This window comes from Pelophylax lessonae (assembly GCF_965119305.1).
Source record: "Pelophylax lessonae genome assembly, chromosome: 10".
In the NCBI taxonomy this organism is placed as follows: domain Eukaryota; kingdom Metazoa; phylum Chordata; class Amphibia; order Anura; family Ranidae; genus Pelophylax; species Pelophylax lessonae.
In genome coordinates this window covers 144293435-144306801 of record NC_138777.1, presented here as the reverse complement: position 1 = coordinate 144306801, position 13367 = coordinate 144293435, and the positions used below count along the sequence as shown (strand labels likewise).

General features: G+C 46.6%; 1 protein-coding gene across 3 annotated transcripts in view; it reads right to left on the bottom strand.

Moving 5' to 3' along the window:
- SPTBN2 (spectrin beta, non-erythrocytic 2) overlaps positions 1–13367 on the bottom strand; it is a 1240451-nt gene that overhangs the window by 145453 nt on the left and 1081631 nt on the right. For all 3 annotated transcript variants that reach the window (XM_082270338.1, XM_082270340.1, XM_082270339.1), the window contains one exon: positions 7156–7307. In XM_082270338.1, coding sequence (XP_082126464.1) covers positions 7156–7307 — 152 coding nt within the window. The remainder of the gene's footprint in view (positions 1–7155; positions 7308–13367) is intronic.

Sequence of the window (13367 nt, the reverse complement as noted above, 5' to 3'; positions counted from 1 at the left end):
TCCAGAGCAGACCCAAATAGTCAAACTAGGTGGACGGAACCAGAGCCAATACCTGGAAATTTAATTTCCAACCAAACTCCTGCAGAGTCCCCACAGTAATCACCCGGTTGTCCTCCAGAGCAGTCGGAGACTCTGCTCGCAGAAGATGATCATCCAGATACTCCAGTATCGCAAACCCCCTCTGGCACAAGAATGCCAAAACCAGGGCCAGCACTAGCGAAAAACCAGCGGGGTTGAGGTGAGACCTCTTAAAAATGCTCCTTGCCCATGACAAGTGCAAGGAACATGGAAGACCGACATATCCCAGAAGATGAAGGTAAGTGTTCTTAATAGCGATAGAGGCCAGAGGATCCCCCTGATGTAGGGATACCACTAGAGATTGACCAATTATCGGCAACATCGATATATATCGGGGGCCGATATGCACTTTCGCCGATATATCAGAATCGGTCTTTGGATTTACCGATATTGCTGATATTTTTTGTGACATTGCGAATGTTGCAACACGCGCCTCCGCACACTGGGTAGCTCTTAGGCCGCCTCCCTCAGCCTCATTACAGTGTCTTTTACCTGCCGCGGCCACACTGGAGTTTGCATGCTGCACAGGTGGTCAGTCGGGACAGTTGCTCTTCTACATCTAGTGAGTGTACAGTGACTAACAGTCTGACACACGTTCTGTATCTGTTCTGCAACACAGCCGCCGCCGCCACACACCACCCACAGCTGCCCGGTGCCAGCCAGCAACTCAGTCCCACACACCCACTGTGTACCAGCCAGCCAGCCACACGCCCTGTGGTCTGGGACTATTTCTCTTCTCCATCTCCAGGAAAATCAGCAGCACTGCAACACTTGCTAAAACAATGTGAGTATGGGATCAATAACTGCAAAAACCAAAAATATGTTTAATCTTTGGGCCCATCTAAGAGTTCATCATGTTGAATTGTATAATGCAGCACAGAAAAAACAAAATGAATCACAAGGTGAATCATCCCTATCCCAGGCAACAATAACAGATATGTTTCAGAAAAAAAAAACAGGTGGCTAAAATATGATGGAAGATCCCAACTGCTGGACAGAGTAATCACAGAGATGATGGTAACTGATAACCAACCATTTACAATACTGTGTGACTCTGGATTTAAGCAGTTGATGTCCATAGTTGAGCCAAGGTACACACTGAAGAGTGACAAGTTTTATCGAACTGAAATGCTGCAAAAGATTCACCAAAAGGTCGTTGAAAGTAAAGACTATGCTGCAACCAGAGAATGCTGGCAACTCACTCTCATTCACAACGGACTGCTGGTCAGGACAAACAGAATCACTTATGAGTCTTGCATGCCACTTCATTGACAGTGGATGGACAAGAAGGCATTTGGTCTTGAATACAAAAGTGATGCAAGGATCCCACACTGGGGAGTACATTACATAAAAGTTTCTAGGCATGCTAGAAGAATGGGGAATTCACCAAAGACAGAGTGATGCTTGTGCTGCGAGACAGTGGAGCGAACATGGTTAAAGGTATGAGACTTGCTGAAGTGGCACACACCCTCCTACTGGTGGTAAATGATGGTCTCTCAAACCAGAAAGCTTTGCTGGACATTATTACCATGCTGAAGAAGTGTGCAGGCCATTTCCACCATTCTGTTCTTGCCAAGCAGCGACTGAGGTGCATTCAGGAAGACCTTGTCCTACCTAAAAACAACCTGATACAGGCTGTTCCAACACGATGGAACTCAACGCTACACGTTACAAAGGATGCTGGAGCAGAAGCGAGCTCTCACTATATATTCTGGTGAATATGGACTTGGAGGACATTCTTGCCCTACTGCAGATCAGTGGGACATAGTAGCCAACATTATAGAGACGCTCATACCCATTGAGGAAGTGACACTGGAGGCGAGTCATTACGACTCATCTGTTTCCTCTGTGATCCCATGTGTGAGAGTTCTGAATATGCTTCTTCAACAGAAAGAAGGACCCAACACAGGTGGCATCAAAGCATGTAGGCAAGCCATGAGGGACAGCCTCGCCAAAAGGTATGAGAAGCATGAGGAGAATAAAAATGCTGTACTTGCATGTCGTTTGGATCCTAAATACAAGAATCATCCTTTCTCTTCTGATGATGTATTGGCCAAGGCAAAGCAATGGCTGACAGAAGATATTCAACAGAAGGTGCAGGAGGTTCCTCCTGAGAAAAAGAAAAGTCAAGGACAAGAAGAGAAGGTTTGTGATGTGGAAGAGCAGGCTGTAGGAGAAAAATGTCCCAAAAGACAACGGACAGAAGAGAAAATTCATTGTGGTCAAATAGATGCAATGTTCAGTGTTTTATTAAGGCCTCATGCAGAGGATTCATCTGAATCGGCAATAATGAGCCTGGATGATGAACTTCATCTCTATTTGAAGGAACCAGTAATTGACAGAAGAAGTGATCCTCTTCAGTGGTGGAAAGAAAATGAGGCACGTTACAAAAGACTTGCTTCTCATGCTAGAAGATACCTTTCTGCTCCTCCTTACTCAGTACCAAGTGAGCGTGTTTTTAATGAAGTGGCAGCATTTTATGAAAAGAAAAGAAGCTGTTTAACTGGTGAACATGCTGAAATGTTATGCATTCTGCACTATGATATTGTTTTACTTAACTGGGAGTATTGATTTGAAAGTGTAGTAGTAGTATTTGTCCATCAGTCCACTGAGTCTGTCCAATCCACTGTCTAGCTTGTGTCTATCTATTTCTTTCTAGCAGTTTTGCACTGACTGCGTTGCGCTGCAGTCAGTGCAAAACTGCTAGGAAAAAAAATAGACATAGTAGACCGTGGATTGGAGTCAGTGCCAGTGGACTACTGCTGCAGTAGAATGCCACTCACTGCTGCAATAATGTTAAATCACTACTGCATTAGTGATTTAAAATTATTGCAGTGAGTGAGTGCCCTACTGCAGCAGTAGTCACTGACTACAGTCCAAACCACAGTGTAGCTGTTGCCTTGCTTTTTTTCTATCAGTATTGCACTGACTGCAGTAGTTGCAGTGAGTGCCATACTGCAGATAGTCCTCCATTGACTTCAGTCCAATCCACTGTGACATGTGTAGCTGTCACCTTGGTCTTTTTCTAGCAGTATTGCACTGACTGCAGTAGTTGCAGTGAGTGCCGTACTGCAGCAGAGGTATCTTCCACTAACTCCAGTCAAATCCACTGTGACATGTGTAGCTGTTACTGACTCCAGTCCAATCCACTGTATGTGTATTTATTGTGTAGCTGTTGTTGTTGCCTAGCTTTTTTTTCTAGCAGTTTTGCACTAACTGCACTGCAGTAGTTTATTAAAATATATTGCAGTGAGTGAGTCCACTACTGCAGCACTTTATTATGCATTAATGCACAATCAGATGATGTGAAATGCAAAGCAAATGTTCCTGCAATTTAAGTTTTCCTATCAGTTTTTATGCAGTTAAGGTGTGAAGAACGAGCACTTAATGTTAAAAATGTTAATACATTTTAACATGTTTATCAAGAGATTTGTGTCGAAATTTGTGTTTTTTTGGCAAAATTTAACGTGTGAAAATATCGGCCAATATCAGCTGAAACCGATATGCGATCAACGAAATATCGGTAACGAAAAACCGATATCTGTCGATCACTAGATACCACTATCGCACGAATAGGCTCCATTTGAAACATCTGTACCCACACAAGGCAGTTCAAAGCTTGAGGTCCAAAATTGGACAACCTCGCTTTTCTTTAAGTCTACAGCACCTGGTATTCCCAGGCAGTCTCCCATCCAAGTACTAACCAGTCCCGACCCTGCTTCGCTTCTGAGATCAGACAAGATCGGGCGCATTCAGGGATGTGTGCCATAGGCTCCTGGGACCTGCAAACATGAAACAAACATTGTGATTAGGAGATTGTAACAATCACCATTCGTAGTAGCAAGGCGTGCTACGCCACGAAGAGACCTCGCAGGCGGTCTGGGAAAAAAGGCAAGTTGGAAGGAAAAAACCTTTCTGGAGAAGACCGAAACTTGATCTTGTAGCCGGAATGAAACAGCTCTTGGACTCACTTGTCTTGAATCAGGGAGATCCACGTGTCCAGAAAAAGACGAAGACATCCTCCCCCACCCCAGATAAGGGTAAGAGCGCCCCCTTCAGGCCGAAGGGGCATTTGTCTGCAAGGCCGACGTCGGCATACCAGGCCAGGCCCTCATGAAACCTCCGGAAGAGATCCTTCCAAAGAGGCACAGAAGACTCCCCACAAAGGGAAGATCACATAAGGCCATCTGGAAAGTCTGCTCCGCAGACCAGTATTTTAGTCATATCGTGCGCCGAAGGATCATTGCTGTCACAGAGATTAAGGGAGCCGCATCCAGAGAGGTATCACACACTAACTGCAACCCCTGGACCAACTAGGCCACCAGCTCTGCAAAAGCAGAAGGAATCTGTCCCCCCCCCCCTCTCTAGATCCTGGTGCAAAAGCTTTGCCCACTCGAGAAAGTCAGGGACACCATGGCACAGGTGAGGACCGAAGCGGCCTCAGAAAATATGTGACGGACCAACGTCTCAGCTCTCCCATCAAAAGGATCTTTTAAACTGGAGTCTCCTCTACCGGAAATAGGACTGAATTACCCAGCCTGGAAACTCGAGAGACCACCTCAGGTTGGACTGCCCACATACTAAACAGAGACTCTTTAAGGGATAAGGTCTACCGAAACGCTCAGACACCGCCATATTGCATTTAGAACAACTCCACTGACTCGCAACAATTTTGTCACAGTAGGCGGTAAAAGGGAATACCTTGCCGCTTTAAGGGGATCTGCAGGCCCCAAGGGGACCGGCGCCTCTGACACAGCAGCAGCTGCATTTCCCAAGTTTAAAGTTTCCTGCACTATACAATCAGTGCCTTCACAATTTCTAAAATCCCGCTGCACCAAACCACACGGTACTGCGGTACCCTTCATTTTGCCAGCTGGGAACACATGCGTGTTTGCCAGCTGCGTCGGAGAACTATTAGGAATTAATGGCACCCCTATGCATTTACAGAAGCCAGCTGCAGTAAAATGAGGAATCATCCTCACCATAGAGCACCCGAAGTGTGTGGACGCAGACCCAGTAGAGTCGCTATATGCTAAGCTCAAACTGAGAACATGAGCAGGGGAGTTCACTGACCACAGTCCCACAAGGAGACACCAGCTAAAAATTCACAAAAGGACCACCTATTAGACCAAAGGGTAGCCCATCAAAAAAGGACAGAAAGGGACATAGCCCCCTAGAAAGGGGAAGGGGAGGGCCCATCGTGACGTAGACATGCAGGCAGAGTACCACCACACAATAATGGCTGCTTCACTTTTCCAAAAAAAAAAAAAATGAAGCCCCCACGATGCCCCCCCCAGATTAAGGGGGGCGCCAAGCAGTCCATATGTCCACCCCCCTGAGGGGGGACAGGGCGGTGGAAAGCCAACGCCCGTCTGCTGCTCTATCACCCCGGCCAGCTCTAACAGCCTGCCAACAGCTCGGACAGCCCGGTCAGTCGCTCGGACGGCCAACTCTGTCAGCCGCGAGTAGGCAGCAAAGCCGAAGCCTCAATTTTTGGCCCGAACCGGCTGCGTGAAGCTCTACGTCGGCAGTACTGTCTGCTCAGCTTGGTCAGGCCTCGGTCAGCTTGGTCAGGCCCTCGGACAGCTTGGTCAGGTACCCAGACAGCTGTGAGTAGGCCGCAAAGCCGCTGACTAAGTTTTCGGCCCGATCCAGCCACGTGAGGTGCAGACCTGCGGATGATAATGACATCCACCCGCCCAGCCTTTAACCACTGCAGGGAGCCCAAAGGAATCCCTGGCCCAGTCACTAACCCCCAAGGGGGTAGGTTTTCTTGGTCTATCCACAAAAAGCGAGTCTGACCTCTGAAAAGACTCAGTAGCTGCCAGATATACCTGAAGCCCACGAACCCCATCCAAGGTATGCAAAGCAAATTCCTTGGGATGAGCCGGCTTGGGACACAAGGAAGGCAACACAATGTCCTCATTCAAATAGAAGTCCGAAACAACTTTGGGCAGGAATGATGGACAGGGACGAAGAACCACTTTATCCCTATGGACTACCAAATAGGGACTGTGACAGGATAATGCAGCCAATTCCAAGGTAACAGCCACCAAGAATGTCACCTTCTGGGTTAACGTAGGCAAGGGAAACTCCCGAATATTCTCATACGGAGGTTTCTGGAGAACCGAAAGTACTAAATTTAAATCCCATGGAGGCAAAAGAGACCGTACAGGTGGAGCCACATGTCGAACACCCTTGATGAAGGTACGAACTAAAGAGTGTGTGGCTAGGGGTCGCTGAAAGAAGACTGCCAGGGCAGACACCTGGCCCTTGATGGTACTTAAGGCCAACTTCTGATCAACGCCCTGTTGAAGAAAGGTTAAGATCTGAGCCACAGAAAAGGATCGAGGATGAGTGCCAATCGACTCACACCAAGAAATGTACGCTTTCCGCGTACAATGGTATATCTTCCTCGCCTTCACCATAGTAGGCATCACTGATCCAGACAGACCTCTATCCCTCAGTAACTGGCTTTTAATTGCTAAGCCATTAAAACCAGCAACTGTAAAGCAGGATGGTAGATATGTTTTGCTGCATCTCTAATCCATACCCATGGCAGCCTGCAGCCATTCAACCAAGCATGGATCATGCATAGGAATAACTTGGACTACTTCACACATGCGCACTTGGCAACAGGCTAGGCTGGGGTATTTTGAATGCAAAAATTGTGTGACACTAGGTAGGGCAGAGCACACACTGAAGAACTTATGAGTGGGGATGAAGGTAAGCATTTTCACTATTCTGGTCACACTTAGTGGGAAGGGTGGCTTTAAGATTTGTGACTGTCTGTTGTATTTGACATGTCAACCTTTTCATTGATACAGGGTTTCAATGTGGAGTCAATGCATAGATAAAGAAAAAAGCTAGACCTCAACAGTCAATCAGCACAACTTCTGGTGGATCTGCCGCAGACAAAAAGTAGTAGTGGAGGAGGATGAAAAGCAGCTGCCATATTTCTATCCTGACATGTTCAATGTAGGAAACTTACTAACAGCAATAGAAAAAGGCCAGTAAATGCTTGTGTCAGCAGTAATCCTTTACGTACACAAGGTACCTTGGATCCATTAAGCTCACCTTTCTTGCAGCAAGCTTGCAGGAAATAAATGGTCTTCCAGAATCTGGTGGCTCTGTGTGGTCTCATCTTGCTTTGGTTCTGCTGGAGGTGGAGTTGGAGGTCTTCTTTTCCTCTCCTCTTCCTCCCACCTCCTCATTTCTTTCTCCTCCAACTAAAAGAAAAAAAAAAGATATATAATGGCAAACTAAATTAAAACTACTATTGGCACTGCAATGTATTCTGTGCACTACTATGGTAGAGACTGCTACTTTTAGTGCTATCTGATAAATGGATTGGTCTTCACAAACAGAAGCCCCATTTCCATCAAGCACAGCGGCAATGTTAAATTGGTTCTAAAGGAAAACCTTTTTTTTTTTATGCATTGAGATAAAAAACATTGTGTACAGCAGCCCCCCCCTCCATACTCACCGGAAACCCATCTCTCAACCCAGCGATGTTGCACGAGAGCCTTGGCTGCCCAGGACTCTCCCTCCTGATTAGCTGAGACAGCACCGTCCCTTGTCATCGCTTCTGTCCCCTCTTTGATTGACAGCAGCGGGAGTCAATAGCACCCACTGCTATTAAAGAGGAAGTAAACCCTCCTCTACAACTTGTACCTATAGGTAAGCCTATGATAAGGCTTACCTATAGGTACTGTAAATATCTCCTAAACATGCACCGTTTAGGAGATATTTACCTTACATGCAGCCAGTGACGTCACTGGCGCATGCGCTCTGAAGGAACGGCCGCTCGTGCCGTTCCTTCAGAGTCCCCCGCCGTGACTGTCGGCTCTCGCGCGCGTGCGCGGGAGTGACGTCACCGCGGCTCCGGCCAATCAGATGGCCGGATGCCGCGATCCCGGAAGACGGGCGACTGGACATATCGCCCATCATAGAGGTGAGTGAGCGGCACGGCAGGGGCTCGTTCTAAGGTAAGTATTGCATAATGAGCTAGTATGCATACTAGCTCATTATGTCTTTCTCTTGCAGGGTGGAAAAAAAAAAAAAAACGAGTTTACAACCTCTTTAAAGTCAGTGAGCAAACGGGGAGAGAAAGGAGGCGAGGCTGAGCCGCAGCTCTGTGTTGGAATGTAAAACACAGTGGACCAACACCAGCAGATGACATGGCTCCTCAAAACAGCACTGACTGTGGAAAATGTTGCATTTCATTTGGAAATCAAGATCCCAGAGTCTAGAGGAAGAGTGGAGAGACACAGAATCCAAGTTGCATGAGGTGCAGTGTGAAGTTTCCTCAGTCAGTGCTGATTTGGGGAGCCATGTCATTTGCTGGTGTTGGTCCACTGTGTTTTATCAAGTCCAAAGTCAGCACAGGCCTCTACCAGGAAATTCTAGAGCACTTCATGCTTCTCTCTCCTGACCAGCTTTATGGAGATTCTAATCTCATTTTCCAGCAGGAGTTGGCACCTGGCCACACTGCAAAAAATACCATTATCTGGTTTATTGATCGGCCAGCAAAATCGTCTGACCTAAACCCCCATAAGAGAATCTGGGGGGTATTGTTAAGAGGAAGAGGAGAGACACCAGACCCAACAATGCAGACAAGCTCAAGACCGTATTCAAAGCAACCTGGGCTTCCATAACACCTCAGCAGTGCTACAGGTTGATCGCCTCCATTCCACGTTGCATTGATGCAGTAATTCATGCAAAAGGAGCCCCGACCAAGTTTTAACCTGTTGCCGACCGCAGTTATACGACGGCAGGCAGCCACTTGCAGGCAAATCGCCGTAGCTGTACATCGCTCGCTAGCGAGGCTCAGGGGCGCGCTCCTGCGCGCTCTCCGTCCCCGGGATGGGCAGATTTGGTACAGAACCGAACAGTCATCAGGTCCTGGGCAATGATTTTTGGCCTGGTCCTGGTGATCGGTTCTGACCAATGCCAGACTGACCTGTGCCAGTTTTTTGTAAACACAGGCACAGGAAATGCTGCTCTCTTCCCTCCTGGAGCACTTTTCGGTTCCAGCTTGAGAGAAGAGGGCATCAAACGTGAGTACACCAAACAGCACACTTACACACAGCTATATAGGCACATTAAATCCCCTGATCACCCTCCCCCAGTGCACACTATATATAGTATATAGCGGTTTTGCTGATTTCTGTAATAGTGTGCCCTAGCGACCGTTAGGTTTAGGGTACCCGCCATCGCTCCCCCCCCCAATAAAGATTTAACCCCCCTGATCACCCCCAGTTAACCCCTTCATTGCCCTGTCTGACAATTAGCGTCAACCTAGGACAGCGCAGATCCCCGCCGCATAGTTAGAAATATAATTTAACCCTTTGATTTCAAGTGACACACACATACACACACCAAACACCTCCATTACTAGTATAGTATCTGAACGGATCAATCTCTTTGATCTGCTCAGAACTATACTAGCGTCCCCAATAGTTTAGGGTTCCCAAAACGCAGCGTTAGCAGGATCAGTCACGACACCTGCCAGCACCTGCATGTAGCCCCTCCGTCAAGCCCAGCCCACCCCACCCAGGCAAGTGCAGTAATCAATACTTTCACCTCCAAAAACACATCACACAAAACCGCAGCATTAGTCAGGCCTCATCTCTGCTAGCACTAGCTGTTTTTATTGTAGCGTTTCAAATAGTCCTCGACAACCAGGTGCACTAGGTACCTATAATTTAGCAGCCAAAATGTCCAAATGGAGGTACACTAGAGAAGAGGCCTACAGGATACTGACCATGTCCGATGAGAGTGATGGAGACGTCTCACTGGGAGAATCAGGGCGAGTATACGAACCTGTAGAGAGCAGTGGCTCCCTGACAGATAGCTCCGACGACGGAGTGGTCCCTGCTAAGGTCAGGCGTACCCGACCCCGTTCTGGAGTTGCTGAGGTGCAGCGATCGCAGGGTGCTCGTATGGAGCTGACTGTTGGTACTAGTGCCGCTTAAACTTCTGGTGAACTGGCAAGCACCAGCGGCCTAGTACACCCTCGTCATAATGAAACCAGGATTTCCAAAAACACATGACTCACCAGACAGCAGCAGTCTGGGTCATTATATATATCACCTGAAGATGCCCCTATCCTACATTAAATCATTGGATATGGAAATTCCATATCCATAGTGAAACCAGGACTGCAGCATCATTTGGTGACGTGGCGAATCCCATAAGTGCAGTTCAAGCTGGTGCGGTGGCTAGCACAAGTAGTGGCCCACAGCCACCGACAGTTCGAAGACAGGCTGTAGAGCCCATAGTGTCCTCCCTGATGCGCTGGCAAATTCCGATTGGCAGCCCACAGATTCTGCAGCGCCCGTACTTATCCCCATTCACTGGCCAACCCGGAATTCAGGTGGAAACAGCTAATTTTACTTCCCTGGATTTTTACGAGCTGTTTTTCACTGAAGATTTTTACAATTTATTGTGGACCAAAGCAATTTATATGTTGATCAATATATCGCCGCAAACCCAAATTTGTCCCTTGCCAGACCATTTTTCTGGAAACCTATAATGGTTTCCGAGATTAAGACTTTTCTGTGCCTATCCCTCAACATGGGCATAACTAAAAGGAGCGAGGTGCGGTTATATTGGTCCACCAACCCAATTCACCATATGCGCGTGTTCTCTGCTTCCATGGCCAGGGCGAGATACGAGCAAATTCTGCGGTTTATGCACTTCAGTGACAATAAACACTGTCGTCCTCGGGGAGATCCTGGATATGACTGTCTCCACAAAATTCAGCCCCTCGTAAACCACTTCAATCAACGTTTTGCAGCCTTGTATACACCCCAACAAGTTGTCTGCATTGAGGAGTCCCTGATTAGGTTTTCTGGCTGCCTTGCTATCAAGCAGTTTATCCCCAGCAAGCGTGCCAGATATGGGGTCAAGCTGTATAAGCTCTGCGACAGGGCCACAGGCTATACAGTTAGTTTTCATGTTTATGAGGGTAAAGATAGCTCTGTGGAGCCCCCCCAACTGCCCAGACTATATAGGGAGCAGCGGCAAGATTGTGTGGGACTTGGTGTCACCCTTATTTAGAAAGGGGTACCATTTGTACATGGACAACATTTATTCAAGCGTGCCACCTTTTAGTCACCTGCTTGAATTTCAAATTGGCACATGTGGTACCGTGCGACTTAATCGCCAGGCCTTCCCCCAACGGCTTGTAGATTTCTGACTTAATCGGGGGGAGAGAGCCTGCTTGAAAACAGACAAATTGCTTGCAGTGAAGTGGAGTGATACACAGAATGTTTTCGTTCTGTCCTCCCTTCACGCAGACACGACTGTCCAAATTCCTACGGCAACTGGTGTTTTGGAGAAGCCCCTCTGTGTCCACAAATACAACCTTAATATGGGAGGGGTGGACCTGAACGACCAGATGATGGCGCCGTACTTAATTGCCCATAGGGCCAGATGCTGGTACAAAAAAGTGTCTATCGATTTCAATTGGCTTTGCTGAACACTATTGTGCTATACAAAGCGTCAGGACCAAGTGGATCCCTCCTACAATTCCAGGAAGTGATCATCGGAGCCTACCTGTATCCAGGAGGTGCTCCGGCCCAACTTCCCTTACCAGATGCAGTGAGCCGGCTGCATGAGAGGCATTCTCCGCATGTCCTCCCGAGTACCCCTACCCAAACACGCCCCCAAAGAAGATCTCGTGTCTGTAGGAAGCGCGGATTTAGGCATGACACCCGTACTGAATGTCCCTCCTGTCCTGACCAACCTGGTCTCTGCATCGGGGACTGTTTCGAACGCTACCACACACTAGTGGAGTATTAGCATTGGGTACAGCACGGCACAGTCTAGGGCACACTTACACAAGGTCTTGAAAGATGTTCGATGGCTATCATAATTTTGAGAGACCCTAAGCTGTAATGTTAAAGTCGAAAAAAAAATAAATAAAAAAGGAGGCATACATGGCTTTCATCATGCATGCCCATCATTAGAAAGTGGGTGGATGTTTTGGGCGGTCTAATGATGGCTATACTAAACATTTTCTGGCAGAGATTTTTTTCATCCACATCTATCGATGTGGATGAAGGAATCTGTTAGGTTCTCTTTTTTTCGTTCAGCCCACAGGCTGTATGAAAAAAAAAAAAAAAAAAAAAACCTACAATATATGCCGAACAAGGACCAGCAATGTACTGATACGTTGCTGGACTTTGGGTGGTTATACCAGGATGATGCCTGCAGATTTAGGCATCATCTTGGTATCGTTTTTTTAGAGCCAGCAATCGGCTTACATGTAAAAGCGATCCTAGCAGAAAATTAGCCGCTAGACTGCTTTTACAAGCAGTGGGAGGGGACTCCCCCACCCCACGGTTTTTCTCGGGCTCTCCTGTACCATCGGGTAACCCGAGATTGCAGACGGTGGTTCAGTTATCTCACCATAGAGCTAATTGGAGAAGAGAATGGCTCCAATCATCTCTATGGCCTAAAATTTTAGAAGCTACGAGCGTTTCATGACTTCGGTTTTGCCAGAAATAAACAGCCCCATTGGGAAATTGGGAAAGCATCTTATCACACCAATTTTAGTGTGGTCAGATGCTTTAAGGTCAGGAGATATCTAGAGTCTAAAAAAAAAAAAAAAAAAAAAAAAAGAGTACCTTTCACTACAGATTGCTATCATAGAGGATATTTAAATTCACTGTGATAACAATAAAAATTAAAGGGAAGGTATCAAAATAACATAAAAAAGCAAAATAAAAAAAATAAAAAATTCAGGCCCCCCCCCCGTCCCCCCCGTGCTTAAACGCAAAGGCGCACACAAGCGTCGGTCTAGTGTCGTATGTAAACCGCAATTGCAGCATGCATGTGAGGTATCGACGTGAACGCCAGGTTGAGGACAATAATTCTTGCAGTAGACCTCCTCCGTAAGTCTTAAGTGGTAGCCTGTAAAGACTTTTAAAAATGTACGTAGTTTGTTGCCGCTGCACGGGTGTGCGCAATTTTATAAGCATCGCATGTTTGTTTATATACTCAGCATAAGATAATCTTTTAAATTTTACCAAACAATTAGTAAATATATAGTGTATTTGTGCATTAAATTAAAAAAATATATTTTTTTATGCAAAAATGGTGTTTGGAAAATCTGTGCGCAAATACCGTGTCAAAAAAAAAAAAAAAAAAAAATTGCAACATCCACCAGTTCTGTAGGGCTTCTGCTTTAAAAAAATATTTAATGTTTGGGGGTTCAAAGTAATTTTCTAGTAAAAAAAAAATGTTTTTTCAGGTAAACCAAAAAATCACAGAAAAGGCTT